Here is an 18,638-nt window from a genome sequence, read left to right on the forward strand (position 1 = left end):
TTGACACAATCATGGCGGCTTTTCTGAATCGCTTCTGCTGCTCAAACTTTCGGGTCCTTTTGGCAAGTACACCAGGTCGAGTTTCTGCGTACCAACGGACATTTTGTTCTTCGCAGAACGGAGGTAGGGCGACATGTAATGTATTTTTGCTATCATGTGAGATCAACTCCAACTTTCATAGTTGCACACTTTGCACTTGCCCCGCACACAGGGACTGTGCCCCGCACTTGCACAGATTTCACCACGGCCCCTCACCTTGCTCCACCGCCGTGATTTCACCAAAACTGCGGCTGCATGGAATCACTCAGCTAGCTGGCTTTACTCACCCCATGTTTATTGGAAGCCCGAGGGTAATCGGTCTTGGGAACCACGCAGTATACGTACCAGCAAGTGATGCGATAATGACCAACAGAAAAGGTCAGGGCTGTCTTGACTTTTTGCGCTCGTACTCGTAGCTGGGCAGATCATCATGCAGATGTAGGACAGTATGCCTAGCTGCGTACAGTACACAGCAAGGCACACTATACCAAAAGAGGATTTGCTCATGATCGGGCGAAAAAGTTGACCTCCTGATCAGGAGAACTTCTCCCGATATAGAGACTTCTTTTGACAGAATAGTTCTGCACAATTTTGCGCGTTTAGAAAAGTGTACCAGTAAGTTCATTATCAAATTTAAGGGTGGGTTTACTACCATAACTTTCTTTGCATATTTTCACATTTATTCAATAACAGTGATACTCTCTGTGGAAAATGCATACAGCAAATTGTCACTTACATGAAAATGTATTTCCCCAGTGTGGATCAACTCCATTTGTACTTTTCAATGTAAAAGCCATGTCCTGGAATAACACATTGAAGCTGTTAGACATTTTGAACAAAGTCTCCCAATCAGGAAAATTCTGTCATTTCAGAGAAAAAACTTTCATTGAATTTATCAAAATGTACATATAACATTTCCAGGAAGTCTCCCCATCAGGAAAGAATCCCCTTTTGGTCTAGTGTGCTTTGCTGGTACAGGCTGCACCTCAAACCACACACCTACACCTACCTAGCCAATGCCATATGGCTCCATTTCCTTCTCTTCATACAAAGAGCTTTCACATTCATTTTCTCCTCTACATTACCGGGGCTCAAAGTTACGATTTTCAGTAGGCCACAGTCCGCTTTTTCAGAGGCTTCACCAATAAAAAACCAAGCATTTGAAAATAAAAATCATAAAGAATGCTATACATCAAAGATCATGGTGATCTTCTGTTTCTAAAATTATTTGTGTATTAACATTTATGGCTGCAACTTTGAGCACTGCATCATTATTGCCAGTGTAGTGGCTGGAGATAAAACTGAACATAGCTCCTCAAGCCCCATAGTCTCAGCTGCCTATGAAGCTGATGTTAATCCCACAGCATAAAAGTTCGTTAACAACCATGTGACTTGTCTGCGTCAGACTGAGGTGGACAGAGAGAGACATGTAGTCCTCAATCATCAAACAAAAAACTTCAATACTTCATACCATGATGCTTGATATCTAAATCCTTGAAAGTGGAGTCACAGACTTGGAGAAGGTGAATTTTAGGCTGGTGATCTGCTACTGATTTCTACGGTTCAAAGGTTACATCATGACCCAATTACACAATATACCGATATTTGCTGCATTTGTTGCTATCTAAAACTTGAGACTTTGTGTGAAGCCCAACAAACTCAATGTCAAATGATGACAGAGAGAATATTCAAAAAGGTTACAGCAGAATCATACAAAACAAATCCGTAAATTTGTAATCAGTAAACTATGGTTGTTGAACTGAAATGTGCCCTGTCAGTTAACCCCAAGACTTCGCACCCATTTTTATGCAATAAGTATCCTCTTTTTTAGCACACTGATATTGGCATTCCTTACAACATCAATTCTGACTTCAACTTTGTTATCATTGATGAATTTCAAATTCAGATGAAAAGACAGTGGTTACAGAGAAGCGAGGGAATGTGTTTTTGATTGGACTGAACAGACCTGAAGTCAGAAACTCAGTCAACATTGCCACCGGAGTTCAGTTGTTGGAAGCCTTTCAAGAATTTGAAAATGATGCAGAATCCCTTGTGGCTGTTTTCCATGGAAAAGGTGGGTTTTCCAGGATGCATAATGCCCAGTAGGTATCTAAAATGTTTTCAGTTCTTTGACCAAGTTCAAATGGGACATGTCTGACTGTATTTGTCTAATCTGTTGGTTTTATAATGAGTCATTTGCCATATCATGAATTCATCACTTTGTATATTCCTACCAAAATGCCAATCTGCTGCAGAGAACGATAAAGATGTGTTTTCCAGAATAGAATATCCAGAAAGTGAAAATTTGTAAAGCTTTGTTTTCAATTAAACTTAAATTGTATAGAATGCAATCTTTACTCTTCCTACAACAATGGCAAACTGAAATTCCAATCGCAAAATAAAACATGGGAGATATTTCTTTTTGTATAACCCTGATAAAGTTGTTCACATTATGTCATTGGACTGTTGAAGCCACAGAAGACTACCGGTATATCATTGTTGATAACACTAATGGATTGGCCACTGAGGAAATTTCTGTTTAGTTTCATGACACAAGCTTGATGAAGGTAATTAGGACATTTGTGATCAACTTATCAATGATAATTTTAATACAATTTATTACTCTTTTAAAGTGTTTTTCTACATTCACAAAGGCTATGAGAATTTGCAACTTGAAGTGTAAATTCACATATTGCTCTGTTTTCCATTGCTTTGCAGGGAAATCATTCTGTGCTGGATGGGATCTCAAGGAAGTGTCAGAATATCCTCCTGATTTCCAAATAAAATATTCCCAGATGGTAAGGTGTGTCAAGTTTCTTATCCAAATGAAAAAGTCGTTTCATAGTTGTAACATTTGCAGTATTTCTGTAACTAACTGTTATGTAATCTCAACACCCATATAGAGCCCTAATCCACCATAAATGATAATCAGGCAAAATTTGGTGGCAAGAGGGTATATCATCGCTTTGTGCACTTTAGATCCAATTCTAGTGTCTCAAGAGGAGTCATATATGTTTTTGCAAGTTGCAAGTTCCTCTCTCAAAGCATACTATGCTACCGGTAGTGTATACAATATTTGACTTGATAACTGCACAGTGTTAGTCAGGATTTTAGGTCAAATATAATGAGTTTCTTTACATTTGCACATGTTTTAATTATCCATGGTCCTCTTACATTGAAGTACTTCTGAATTTTTAAACATTATTGCTTTTGCCATTTCCCAACATCATCTATTGACTCTATGTAGATTTGCTTCATTGGCGAAAAGTTTAAATTTTCAATATAAGGTTCACTTAATGAAAACTTTGCATCATTTAGCAAACTTTTTGATTTTATTAAAAACAGATATCCACCTATATGTACAAATGAATTTGAACTTAATGATTGCTGGTACAATCTTTCGGCATTGCTCGTTCATTACAGGGACCAGGAAAGTTACATTTTTCCAAACCAATCATTGGTGCCATCCAAGGATATGCAGTGGCTGGTGGCATGGAAATGGCTCTACTCTGTGACATGCGGGTGGTGGAAGAGAGTGCAATCATGGGTATCTTCTGTCGGAGATTTGGTGAGTGTGTAGTTCCACTGCATACAGATATTTGATAAGAGCACTGCTTACAATTCTGTGCAGCGCCCCCTAGAGTTCAAAGCTCACTTTGACTTGAAACTCAGGTTGAAGGCCCTTCCACATCTTTAATCTTTATCTTCTGTCAAACTTTTGAGAATAGCTTTAAAAAAGTTAACAGATAATCTTTACATGCATTTTAACCATCTGGTATGTAAGTCTGAAATATGAAATTTAGCATTTTATACAATAAATATTATGCAGATAATTGTAATAGATTCGCCTTGAATTTCTTGACTTAAAATACAGTGTTTGAAAGTCTGTTATTACCGGTATAAAAGTTATTGAATTTTTTTGTTTAATATGCAGCTCTTTTATTGTTTGTTGTGTCATAACTGTACATGTAGGTGTACCATTGGTGGACGGTGGGACAGTCAGACTTCCAGCACTCATTGGTCTCGCCAGGGCTCTTGACTTGATATTAACAGGCAGACCTGTCACTGCCAGGGAAGCCCTTAACATTGGGCTGGCTAACAGAGTGGTACCTGATGGAACAGGTTAGTCTGATTTGAAAACATTGCTCCAAATATTTTTACTGAGCTTCCTGTCGTTTATGGTAACTTTGTCAAGTATCATATGTCTACAGCTATGTCAGTACTTCAAACCTCCATTAGTAGCTAGGACGTTTTTTTGAAAATTTTTCTGTCGCCTATTTCTCCATTCCTAAAGTCTACTTGTGGCTTTTGTAGTGGATATGAGCTCCATGTGTAACAGCGCAGGTTGGTATTTCTTTATATCACAAATATCAACTTAATGCAATGTCTAAACATGATGGATGTGGCTATTAATTTCAATGCCACTTTGGTTAATATAGTGATCTATACAGATGAAATACAGTATCAGAGCATGAAAGCGTACGTAACTGTACCTGCAATTGTTTATATTTACGCCGCACACTTTGGTGGCTTGCAGCTCATGGAAGGAAAGTGAGCAACCCAGAGGGTTATCCAACTTTCTGTGAGCAGTGATATGAATTCACATTTAATACTGTTCAGGGAGTCCATAGGATGACAGATTAAAATTCATAATATGCAAAATGTATCAACAATGATTGTTTCAAATGCATATCTGCAGATAATGAGCCATTATCAATGGAGAATCGTTGTATACCTTGGATTGTGCACTACATACCACAAGAAACAAGGGCGCTTTTGCAACATAATATTTTCACTAGGCCGTGAAAGCATCCGTATTCCCAAGGCCAACTTAAAAGCTATTGTCAAACATTTCATCTGTTGAACTTTAAATCTTTGGGTCGTTGAATTGTGAACTTGTTCAAAGATGATATAGGGCCTGTATCAATGTCTAGCAATCCACATACAATGGAAGGTTCAATTATTAACTGTTAGTGTTAAAATACAAAGATGTTTAACTCTTCGAGTGCCAAAGTCAATTTTGTCCCCTTCATAAAATGTAACCAAGACAATTTTTTTCAAATCCAGATGTCAAAATTTTTTCAAGATTTTCCCTGAAATTTTGATCAAAAACTGTAGTCAATGAAAAGTGATATCCATTTGGTCCAAAATCATCAAAAAATAACAGAAAAATTTATAAAAAATTAGTAAAATGCTGCACTGAAATTTTGGTGGTAAAAATTACAGCACTCAAAGGGTTAAAAGTTGTTACATATAGGCAATGTAACTTCAAAATGAAAGCTGTGAGCAAGTCAATATATTTCGCCCTATCCAGTCCCTTTAAAGTTCATATCATAGGGAAAGATGAAGATAACTGCACAAAATATTAATCAGTAAATTATTATCAAATTTACAGCATTTGATGTACAAATGTACTGCAAGGTATTTGCACATTGTCTTCTTGTTCCATCCACTCTATAAATGCAAGTCTGTTGAAAATTTGGGATGAAAATAAGATATGAAAATGTTACATAATGACCTTTGTAATACCCTGCAGATAAATCCACAGGTGACTTTTCTTGACCTTGGGTGGGGTTATTGACCCAAAACTGTGTTGGATTAATTAATTAGTGAACCAAGTCCACCAATAGAGCTGCAAGTCTGATATCATCAGCTTCTTGGTGAAATTAAGATTGAATGATAGATGAGAGGAAGTGATGTGCTATAAATACGTTTGACTGTTTGTGCAATTAAGAAAAAAAAAACATTTACTGGATATTGCCAAATCAATCAAAACAAAATGTTCAGGTGATGATAGAACCTCATTCAGAAGCAGACTGTGGTACAGGGCTTACTGGCAATATCCTTATTTAGCTAATAACATTTCAATGGCCAGTCCATTTAAGGTAGTATGCGCCTCGAGAGTAAGAGACTTAAACTTTGCTCAAACTTTCCTCAAGGAATATTTGGACCATTCTCTTTCAAATCAAGAATAAAAATTGGGGGGTGACTGTGCTACAGAAACATATTACCAAAGATTTACCAATATTTGAAATTAAATATGGCCGCCATCCCTGTGTTAACTCTATGGAGAAAAATAAAAATTTTTATTTTCGAAAAATGAAGACTGAAAATTTGTTCTTACTCCACGAGCTTTAACATGAACCTCCACAAGTGATAGATCAGAAAAGAATTTTAAAAGTTTGAGAGTCTGAATATCTGTCCCTGACGCACGCTCCACCTTTAACAGCAGATTTTAATTTTGCTTGACCAAGCATGTGACAAGCCACACAGATTGATCTATTCGCAATTTATTAGGTAAACAGTGCACGATTGATGGGGTTTCAGTGTGAACAATTATGCCTCGAATATGCAAATTGACAGTGAACAAGATGATAATTTTTGACAGTAAGAAACACACCACAAGTCTCAGTGTTACAAGATTTTTACACATCCATGCATTTGTTTTCCATGTAGCTTTGCAAGAAGCCGTCAGACTCGCCGAACAGTTGACTCGATTTCCGCAGAAGTGCATGCTGGCTGACAGAAAATCTGCCTACAATGCCGTGTTTGACAGCAAGTCCTTTGAAGACGCCATGAACTTTGAACACGAGAATGGCAAAGTTGTGATAGCTGAAGAGTCCGTAACAGGAGCAGGAAGGTTCGTGAGTGGCGTCGGAAAATCCGGATCTTTCAAGGACTTTGGGGAAAAGTAGAGGAGATTCAGGTATGTCTCATATGTGAACTGTGGTGTTTAACCCTTTGAGCGCCAAAATCAATTTTTGTCGCCTTTGTAAACTATACCCCTGTCAATTTTTTTCAGATTTTATGAAAATTTTGAGAAAAAACTGTAGCCAATGAAATGTGCTATCCATTTGGTCCAAAATTATCAAAAACACCCAGAAAAATTAATAACAATTGGTAAAATGTTGCACTAAAATTTTGGTGGGAAAAAAATTGCAGCACTCAAAGGGTTAAAAGGCCTGTAGCTGTAACTTTTGATGATTTTTTCACAGATTTTTATTTTATGATGTAAACCACAGTTTTTTGTTCTACTCCCAAAGCATGTTGAGATACACAGTATTCAGCTTATCAACTCTGCCTGTACATGTACAGACTGCATTGTTATTGTTGACAAGTGAATTCCGGTCCAGACTAGAATTCAAATTGTAACGGTGACAGTGTCCTTTACTCGTCTGTATACATGCTACATGTTGACAAGCTGAGTAGTGAGTATTTCAACGTGCTTTTGGGAGTCAAACAAGAACTTGGCGTTGACATACAAAACAAAAATTGTGAAAAATTCATAGGTTTCAGCTACTGGCCCTTTTAGGGTGATCGAGTCACTTGCTACGTCATCATAGCTGCAAACAATAGAACGCGCACTCTATGACGCGCATGTCCACTGTACGGGACCGAGCTCACTTAAAAAATAACACCATGGTTTTGATTGGAACCTATCTTCATACAACTTATTGTCAGAGCTTTTAGCATGAAAGCGGACATTGTTAGTGATGATTGAATGATCATTATGTTATCTTTAGGTTGTAAGTTTTAAATGTTTGAATGTGGATATATTTACAAAGTATTTAAAAATCCCAACAAAATAATTTAAAAAGGACATAGTTCTCATTGAATTGCGATTTTTCCCTTTTCATATATGGGGACGGGTGATGTTAAGCGATGTAGCATTGTAAATAGGCTGGTGACCCCATATTTTTATTTGATGCATATAATGTGCAATATCTGAACAATAATTTATGTGAAAATAAACAAAATTGTTGGTTTGGAAATCTAAATAATTCTACAAAGTGTGGGTAAGGCATGGTCATTACATTTAAATTTGCAATATCTTTAACTGTTGTTTTGGAAGGCCTGAGAAGTGATAAAAAATTTAAATTCTTATGCACATTTCCAGCGGAAAAATAGATAAAACTTTCATTTATTATTCAATGTGGTTCACATGCAAACAAAACAAGTGCAGCATTTCTAGAAAGGAACTGAAAGTAAATATATCGGGTTGGGCCACGCTGTGTGGGAGATTCATAATTTCTGTCATTCGAATAGGATAAAGTGGGTGTGTTTTAAATCCTTCTACCTGCCAAATTAATCTGGTGACATGTTAATTTTTTGGTCGTAATCTCATCCTCACATATAATTCTTACTGTTAGAGAAAAATAACGAAAGATGTTGGTAAGAAATTTAGTGGCTCGATCATCCTGAAGGCAGAAACTTGCCCAAAATACATGATTAGGACAGTGGCTGACATTATCAAGTCTTTATATGCCACAAAAACGTTACTACTTTTCAGCAGATATTGTGACATGCATAGATGTTGTATACATTTACTGGTATGTAATGTACCAGTGTACAGATGTACTGGTAATGTACCAGTGTACGGCTCACAGAGTTTATAAAGATCTGTTTTGCCATCATGGAATAAAAGAAACCAGGTTGTCTTGATATCTTGTCCCAATGATATATGTGGCAGAAACAAGGGGCAAAGGACATCACCAAAGTCTGGTGTGTAGAAAGTGAAACAACCTATTTTCATTTGCATCAGCTACATAACATTTGCCCATTCATGCACTTTATTTATTGAGTGGAGACTCATTACAATTATCAAGATTGCAAAACAGTACCAGCATTTCACAATCTCCATTGTGCACATGCAGTCTACTTGGGCTGTATAGCGCCACCTTGAGACCAATTATACAATTACTTTGTTTCCGCAACCTGTAAATTGTTGTTACAGTATATGTGTTTGATGCATTCTTTATTTCACTTACTGGAGCATTGTGTCTTTATCAACCAGTAAACTAACTCAAAATCAGCATCAAAATTAAGGAATTGAGGAGATGTCTTTGACAAACACCTTTGTGACAAACACCATTACTTCAATATTGATGTATACCTTAGCCTCTTTCCAAGTTTTCCCCAAACAGAACCTGGCGTATTTGGGATTATAACACATCCACTAATACTTCTGTTCTTGATGTTTATCTACAAATGTTAGATCAGCCCAATATTTTGACACCTTTCATGAAACACTACGTGATCCGATAAAATGGCTGTTTGCACCATAACCCCTAGGTCTCTGTATTGGTCAGGTGTTAATGTTAGACATCATGTTGCCTACAAATAAGTTCTAAACAACAAAAAAGCAGTTACACTGCAACAAAGTTTTGTTTGAGAAGCCAAAGCAATTTCCTCCTCAGTGGGTTCTAAAGGGCCTCGGCTACTACTCTGTCATCTACCTGCACGCTAGTCCACTCTGTCAAAGCCGAGCACTCTTGGACTCATACCGGCCATAGGGCTAATAGCTGACCATCAAGTATCGGTTGATACAGTGACAGAAAATTACTTTAAGTAAATACTAGCAGTGATCTTTGTGGTTTTGTTTTTTTGGTCACACATACGTTAGTCCATGGAGGTAAAAAGTTCTCTTCTTCCTCCATGGTTAGTATAGTCGCTTACTACAATCATGGAGCCAGGAGTCATTACATGCTTACTGTGTTTCAATGTCATTACAAATGGCTTTGCTAGGTCTGCATAGTTTTCCCTGTTTGATGAATGTTAGTGTTGTATTTGTAGGGAACTTTTGTCTTGCTTTATTTGGAATCATAACTGTCTTACAAAGAGTTATCTTGATTCACTGCCCAGATGTGGGGATTGTCAACCTGATGTAATAGCCATTCCCCAGATTTCCAATCCATATAAGTGTGTGAGTACACAAGAAAAGTAAACTCATAAATTTTAATAGATGTGGTGGGTATGGCCGATTTGCCCGCTATTGGCCATACGCACCACGTCTAAATCTGTGTGGGAAAAAGTTGTCATGCCGACAAGCCAGTGAAGATCCTGTTAATATGTATCTACATTTTAAGGGTTTTCAAATCATCAAGAATATTTCAATGCATTATGTAGGACATGTTACGCTTCACCAGTTTTGACCTGATGTGACAGATGATACCCTGTCAGTTAAAGGATTAACCTTTCCATCCAAATTCCAGAGTACACAGATCCACACTCATCTTTGATAACAATGGGGTTGGGTCAAACCATTGCGGTGAAAGGGTTAAAGGTAATGATAAGGCACAGACTCAGTTTCTGCTGTTATTCTTATTGCATCACAAAGGCAATTGGTCAAAATCTAATGAAACTAAAGGTTACAGAATTTTGGATAAAATTTCAGTATTTTCATTATTTTTGTTCTGGAAAACACATTTCCCTTACTGTCCCCTTGAAGTGTTTAATTACAAAGTATACACACCTTGCTGATACAACAATTACTTGTCTTATGTAGCATATACAATATAAATGTTGAAAAATGAATTCTAGTCTGGACTAAAATTCAATGATCAACAATAATATTGAACCACTCTTTATAAGGATGAGGATTTGGCCAAGCAGTTTTGACTGCAATGTCTTCGCTAGATGACTGGGTGCCATACGTTGTGAGTTCGAATCCAATCGAAAATCTAGTGAATTGAACTTTACACATGTACCGACTGTGTTTATCACATAGGAGATCATGTGTGCCGTACAATTTAGGGCCCAGAAAAAGAAACTGCTTTTTAACAAAGACAAACAAGTACTGGAACATAAAGTGAAGGTCACTGATAATCAATACAAAAGTGAATCATGAAATTGATATGTCAACCATATGATGTACGGTAATAAGAGTTTATAGGTCATTAATGCCAGTTAATTCAATAAAAAGTAACTTGAGCAAAAAAGTCCAAAATTAGATTTTTTTAATTTTGAAATGCAAACATTTCTGAATAGATTTCCATTTTGGTAAAAGGTTTTCAATTACTAACGTTTGTGAAAAATAGCTCTTTTATCTATGTGTGCTTTTTGTTATCCACAATAAAGTCTACCATGAAATTATAGCTATTCTTTGAATGTCATTAGTACCTAGCTTCTGTTCAATAATAGTACCCTTGACAAAATGATTTAAATAGACTTGGAACTGTAAGGCTATAAATATTCGCGTATGGTTCAACAAATACAACAAAGATGGCCGCCATTTTTGTCATGAATTTATTTTTTTATTGCTTTTCCTGTCAGGTGTACAGAGTGTTTGCTAAAACCAGTACAGCATAGCAATATGTCCAACTGGGTGTATTTCCCTACCATTGAAGTGCCTGAAAAGACAAAAAAGTCGACATCGTGCCTAAGAAATTGAATAGGAGATATAAAAGTCACAGATACGATGCTTGGGAAGGCAGTGATGTGAAAAACTTTTAAATGTGCCTGAGAATCTCAAAGTTTTGACACTGAAATGCATGTTGAAAAAAAAAAAATTGTGCAAAGCAAGATGCTGTTGAGCTAATTGCGAGCTATTTCTACCTATACCATGCATTCATATGGTCACAACAACAATGGTTATAATACGTACATTTTGTAAACTGTGCTCACAAGCTGCATCATACATTTTTAGCATGCTCTTGAACACGAACTACGAAATTTATATACTTCACATCTGGGACAAATGATATTGAGAAAAATGTCAAAAGTTAGAGCTGAGGTTATTACACTCCACAAATATTAACTTGTAAATGAGATTCTCATTTGCCATGTACAAGCTGTGTGAATATGTTTTGGTGATAACCTTTTCCTCCAAGCCCACTGCATCATGGGATAGGAGCCATTTTAATAAAGTGAATCAATGTTGAATGTGGTCTGGCAATTTATTTTATAACTACCTTTAAATCATAGATAGAACTTGGGTTCTCAACTATGTATTTGCATAATTACATTTATATATATATATACACACACAAGCGTCTTGTTTGAACAATTATACATAGTGTCTTGTTTGACCAAATGCTTTAGTAAGAGTGCAGTCTCATAATATTGTGAAATCAAGGCGGTATGACTTGGTGCATGATTTTATTGGTTTAAAATGTTTATCAGAGTGGACTTGAATTCTGTCAAAACTTTTCTGGTACATTTGCTGTCATCACTGTCATAGCTCCTACAATGTTATTACATCAGTACAGTGTTCTGTCTTGGTGCTATTTATAGAAGACCTTCACGTAGAATATGAACCCACATTACTTTCAGCCCCAGTACCAGAGCCAAAATGTGCAGGCATTTTTTACATAGATGTGGCGAGGTTGTCAAATCAGATTAATTAAGTCCCCAACCAGACAGGTTTGCTGCCAGCCAAAAGCAGCTTTCCAGCTGGCGGGACTTAACTGGATCATCAGCATGCACAAATAGGATTGATGATATTGGAACTCCGAGCTGGTTATTCTCATGCGTGATATTGTTAGAAACCTCATCACACATACTGGTCCACACATGTGACATATTGCCACGAGCAGTCCTGTGGAAACTCCCCCGAGATGGTTTTCTCAGCCATTCAGGAATAAGTCAATCTCCTGAGATATTTGTACGCCGGCATTATGATCCAATAGAGCTGGGTGACAGATGTCTTGCGAGCAAGATAATTTGATAATTATTGGGTCAATCTGTCCTCGGGTGAATTGAATTGAGAGTCGGTAAGTTGGAATAATTTCATCACATCTTGGCTTCTGTCTAGGTGCTTTGTGTCTGTAAGGATCGGGTACTGAGTGTGTTTAAGTTGTTCATTATGCTGTCTGAGATGTTTTCTAATTGAATTACGGTGCTAGAGATTTCCAATGAATGCCTGTATGAACCATGGGTATTTGGCGTTGATATCAGTAGAAACATGTAAAGTGCTGTGTTTTGCTGAAGATGCAGGAACCCCATCGGCATAGTAATTTTTACACCTTTTATCTCAGTGACACTGTTTCACTTGCACACCAGTAATTTCTTAGAGGCTGTAAAAGTTGATAAATTTTACTGGGTTTCCCAAGTTGTATATCAGGGTTCTCAGTATGTGCGTATCATTGCCAATGAAATCATATACCAGGGGAAAAACAGAAACTTCACCAAATCATTCATTCATGGCTCCATCATCATTTGCAAATACACGGGGCACGCTCCAGTTCAATTCCTGCAGCCCTGAAGTATGGTGTTGACATTGTTATCACACCACACCAAGGAACTGTAGTCAAGAGGTGAAACAAAACACATGGCTGTACTCTTAATGTGTCACAAGCCCTCATAAACTTTGTACTTTGTAAAAGGCCATCAACTTTGCAGTAAAATTGCTATTTTCAACTGCGTGTACACACGAGGACTGTCAATGAGAATGTACATAAATGTACGACAAGGTCAATACAAGACAAGATCAACAAAAGGACACGGTCAACATAGGATACAACAAGAAGTCAACCAAGAACATGGACAAATCAATGAATTAGATAGATTGAACTGAAGGTATGTTTCCGAGGAGACATTCCCAACACAGTGTCGGCAATTTGCATGGCAGCCATATTCCTGTACCTATACTGGTACCATTTATGCAACAAAAAGAAAACAATAATAATTTATTCAAAATTGTTGATGCAGCATTCACAAAAGTTTGCCTCCCAAAATTCAAATATTTGTGGCTCCAAATAGCTCGTCTGATGTTTATGATAGACGTCGCAAAATACACCTCACAATTATTTGTTGCACTACTTAAAATAATTCAAAGTATTATTTCAACCTGTACAATATCAAAACACACTGCGTGATCCAAAATAGAATGGAAATTCGAATTATATCAACACATATGAAATGGAAAAACAAACATTTATGTACTGGAGATCAAACAGACCTTTCATGAGATGAAGAATTGTATTTGATTTAAATTCACCGTTAAATTCACAGATTAATGCTGGTATGTATTGTTGATCAAATTGTATGTACCGGTATGCATTTGCCATATTCACTGCATACAAATATTGTTTTAATCAACATGTTATTTTTTCAAGACTTATCAGATACAGTGTTGCAGTACATTTTATAGTGTCAACAAGAGCATGTCGTAATTAATGTGCTTCTTCTCGGTGGCTATGCGGACACGGAACAATATCCACAAACATTTTGAAAAGTGGCCCCTGGTAATTCTGTGTTTAAACAAACAAACATACTCAGTACTGACAGAGTTGCGATGAAAACAGAATTCAAGTGAAACCACCAACATGAGAAACTTCTTTGATAATTCATTGCAATTTTCTCGTTCATGTACCCATTTCTTAATAATTTGTGAAAGACTAGTTTTGGATACTTGGTTTAATATTTCAACACAGTTCATCTCATAATAGGGGTATACAGGTTAAACCAATCATGTTTGGCCTTTAAAACTGTCAAGATATCCTGACCTTGTCAAGTGAAAGTTTTTTGAAAATGCTTCAATGTACAGACTAGCTGAATTCACATGTCCATAATATATATATCAGTCAGTGTTTTCGCTATAGGATATTGGTAATATAAATGATTTGGGAACACCGGTAACATTTCTGCTGGGAACCCCAGTAAAATGACCAGGGAACCACAGTAACATTCATCTGCTTACCGCCCTGAGCTAAATCACTGTCAGTATTGATATTTTGCGCCAGATGGGTGTCTCATAAACAGTATGCAAATAATTAACCAAGGTATTTTGGGGGGGGGGGGGGGGGCGAAAAAGCCCTCACATTTAAGTTTCCTTGATTTCAAATTTCAAACCTGGTTTGTACATCGAATGCAGATATTGTACATGTATGTACATGGAATAAAGGCCAGCTAATGCACCAGCCCATTCCCAAAATATGATGGTCTTTTTATGTAAATATGCTACTATTGCACAAATTAAGAAGGGAATGTGAAATGTGAAAACTGTTCAACTGTCCAGGCTCAAACCAAAGTTTGTACAGTACCCTCTCCCACCCACAGCTCCTTTCCACATTGTTGCAAAAGTCCCCCTTGCCCCTCCCTTCTGCCCTCCCCTTGTGCGTGCTATTCTTCCCTATACAATTAACCTAAAACATATAATGTGTCTTGTCCACAGTGATTTATACCGATATACTGTATTTTCACAAGGCATCAAATACCTGACCACAGTAGATAATCAAGGAAAAAATTTACTGATAATTCCACCATCACACAGTACCACAGATCACGGAGGGACCATCAGTAGGTGACACACCTGCATTCCACTTTCCTGCAGGGAACATACAAATTATTTGCCCATAGATGGCAGTATCCTATCTACTGACCACCTGCTGGACTCATCCAAGTTGCCCAAAGTGATAAAAAAATAAAATTCCTCTAACCTTACGTACTGATGGGATAAAAATCTGCCACCCCTCTGACAATCACTTGTGAAAACTCCATCACTGGCTGCGTGATGCAAATTATCAGGATATATGATAGATCAAGTTAAAATCTGCCTCCGGAAGTTTTGCAACTGTCCAAATTTTTACGCCTTGTCGGGTAAATTAAGTTACATCAGTTTTGTGAAAATTGAAAACTTCATTTTTCCCCTGTAGAGTCCATACAAGTTATGGCGTCCACTTTGAATATCAACTAGTAGAACTGTTCACAATGAACTTACGTGGTGATCATGTTTTGTGTTACAATGCTGCATGTAATTCAGATGTTTTCAGGTCAGGGTGAATCTTGCCAGCTCAATAAACAAAATCAGAAGTATTAAAAAAAAGCTCTTTACTGGCTGCATAAATGGCTTAAACAGAAGAAGATCAGAAACAAATCTACTTTTTTGGGGGGATCAAATTTTTGAGATGACCAAAAAATTTTCACACTTATAAAGCTGCTGCAATTTTGCAGATTGATGATTCAAATTACTGGGCATTGATAGAAAATTGAACAGACGAACTAAACTCAATTTTGTTGAAACTTTATTTTGTTTATTATCTCAAAGTAGAGATGATGATCATAAACATGCATCGCAGTTGGTATCGGTCAGGGTCATAACTCATGCACGCCAGAACTTGTACATTATAAACTAACCCACCGAAATGTTATAAATCCTCTTGTGTACCAGATGTTGCTTCTTGAGCCGAAAAAAAAGTTGTGCTGTTCGGATAACCCGACCTACCCTATTTTGTACCTACCCTAAACTTTTTAGAGCAGTAGTACGTCAACACGGAAGGAAAAAAGAGAAAGAAAAAACCCGTAAAATGACGCGTTGGTTACTTGGCATTTTATTTATGCTTGAACGAGGATATTTTTCATGTTTTTTTTTCCTTTATATGTATGATGCATTTTTCTGGAAATGTTTTGGCCAGTGTTTGACTGCCCTGAACCCCTAAAAATGCATATTTAAAAATAAAAATAATTTGAAAAAAAAAAAAATTCCTGCCGAGCTACCTACCCTATTTTTGAAAACCATGTTATCGGAACAGCACAATTTATTTTTATTGGCCTTATACGCATAATGCTCGTGTTATTTTCCCTTCATTCAAACTATTTGTACGTTCTTTTTAACTAACTCAGTGCCTCTTAAAGTTCTCTGGCTCATAATCATTCCTTCTCAAGAAAGTTCATGAAAGTTTATTCACCCCGTGCATACTGGTATACTGTAAATTTCCCTTGCAGTACAAATAATGAAATCACAATGTTTTGTCGTTGCTCATGCATATTTCATGATGCATTGTGGGTGTTTTGTAAAGTGGATCTGGAAATCTGGTCTCAGTAGTGTTTGATACTTGGATCTAATAATATTTTTTTTTAATCAGAGATGTTTTATTAAAAAATATGAGAAATGAAAAACAGAATAAGATTTATTTATATCTGATTAATATGTACATGTAAATTACATTTATTAGCATCTTGTCAACATGTGTCTCATGCTCATTAAAAATTGACATGTATCCAAATGTCATCCATAGTCAGATATTTTGCTCTTTGGACGCTTCCTTCTATTTGAAATGAGCGATACACTCTGTAATAATGCTGTGATGGTCTGTTAATTATGTCTGCAATGAAAAATAAATACATGTTGTTCGTATGAATTTCCACAAAGAGCTGATTTTGAAGCTTGATGGATTACTATATGGAAATCAAAATATTGATTTTGCCTGAGATGAATTTTTCACTTTACTGTCGTGAATGGGACTGATGTTTAAGGAAATATGAGTTTCAGATCAAAATTGGCATAGAATGGTCCAAAATCAGACCAAGCATAAAAAAATACAGCAACAGAAGAGTAGTTAATAAAAAACGACTGATTTGAACTGGAATGAGTTTTATTGACAAACTTAATTGAGAAACTCAAGACCAAAAGGTTTGTTGAATTAACTCCAGCAATTGATGAAGTTTTCAATCCTTAGCATGCTCCAAGGTTGTCAAAGCATCATATATGACTTGAATAAATGAGTGTCACCGTGACAGATATCCAATTTTTAGTCGCAACTTGCTCAAGGGAAAGTGTCAATTATATTCTTCCATAATTGCATCAAGAAACATTCTTTGGTGAACTGACATTTTCAAAGAGTATGTGTACTTTCAATGGATTCCCATTACATTTGCGTCGGTTTGTCTGCTTCATTGTCTGAAAGGGCCAATTGCCGCATCTTTTGATGATATTTTTCACGATTTTTGTTCTTTAATGTCAACTATATTTCATTTTTCATTCATTCATTCATTCATTCATTCATTCATTCATTCATTTTATTGTCTTTTTGAAATCTTTGATTACAAGTTCAGTTTTACAAAAACTGAAAAATAAAAAAAAGCAAATATGGAACCAGAAAAATAGCTATATGTTAATCGAGTCTGGCCCCATTTCTTGAATGTTTACATTACATATTCCACCATCCCTAGAGCTCAGTTCAATGTTAAGTATTAAACTTTCTCACTAGTCTTGTACAACCAATGTTTTAACATTTTTATGAACTATTCTCAGCCTGTTGAGATACACAGTATTCAGCTTGTCATCTTAGCTTGTACATGTGTTGATGTTCGGCATTGTAATCATGGACAAGTGAATTCTGCTCCAGACAAGAATTCAAATGTGAGCAATAATAGTGCATTTAACATACATGTATGCAGTGTGTAGACTCTTTGTTGACAAGTACTGGGACATTACATGTACTTTAATATGGTTCGGGGAGTGGAACAAGGAGTTGCAATTGACATGCAAAGCAAAAAAGTAGAAAAAATCAAAAGTTACAGCCACTTGCCCTTTAAAAAATGAACATATGCTACAGGTGGGTGATGTTTTGTACACATTTGATGTCCACCAAACAGCATTTGCATCACTGTTATTTAAAAGGACTGTAGCTGCAAGTTTTTATGATATGTTTTTCACGACCTTTGTTTTGTATGTCAACTGCAAGCTCATGTTCCACTCCCCAAAGCATATTGACATATACTACCGTATTCAGCTTGTCAACACAGCATGTATGTGAATAAAGGACACTGTTATTTTTAGTTAACCTTTTGAGCGCCAAAGTCAACTTTTGTCGCCTATATAAAATGTACCCCAGTCAAATTTTTTTCAGAATTTTGCCAAAATTTTGATGAAAACCCGTAGCCAATGAAATATTATGTCTGTTTGGTCCAAAATAATCAAAAAAATTACTGAAAAATTCATAAAAATTATTAAAATGTTGCACTACAATTTAGTGGGAAAAATTACAGCATTCAAAGGGTTAATTCCAGACTAAAATTCACTTGTCAGCAATAACAATAGAGTCTGCACATGCACAGGCTGAGTTGACATGCTCAACATATTTTACTTCAACATGCTT

General features: G+C 36.5%; 2 protein-coding genes across 13 annotated transcripts in view; both read left to right on the forward strand.

Moving 5' to 3' along the window:
* On the forward strand, positions 1-6,746 carry LOC139115706 (enoyl-CoA hydratase EchA19-like). Its single transcript, XM_070678024.1, has 6 exons — positions 1-135; positions 1,946-2,113; positions 2,758-2,837; positions 3,463-3,607; positions 4,012-4,161; positions 6,496-6,746. The coding sequence occupies exons 1-6, from the start codon at positions 12-14 to the stop codon at positions 6,732-6,734; spliced, it is 906 nt and encodes a 301-aa protein (XP_070534125.1). The 5' UTR covers positions 1-11; the 3' UTR covers positions 6,735-6,746.
* A 5,454-nt stretch (positions 6,747-12,200) lies between these two features.
* LOC139115703 (potassium voltage-gated channel subfamily KQT member 1-like) overlaps positions 12,201-18,638 on the forward strand; it is a 348,427-nt gene continuing 341,989 nt past the window's right edge. For 4 of the 12 annotated variants that reach the window (XM_070678011.1, XM_070678017.1, XM_070678019.1 and 1 more), the window contains exon 1: positions 12,202-12,530. The gene's annotated coding sequence lies outside the window, so the exon portion shown is untranslated. Of the gene's footprint in view, positions 12,531-18,638 lie in introns of all 12 variants that reach the window. The other 8 variants (XM_070678009.1, XM_070678012.1, XM_070678015.1 and 5 more) reach the window with 3 other exon arrangements.

This window comes from Ptychodera flava, chromosome 17, assembly GCF_041260155.1.
Source record: "Ptychodera flava strain L36383 chromosome 17, AS_Pfla_20210202, whole genome shotgun sequence".
Taxonomy (NCBI): Eukaryota; Metazoa; Hemichordata; class Enteropneusta; family Ptychoderidae; genus Ptychodera; species Ptychodera flava.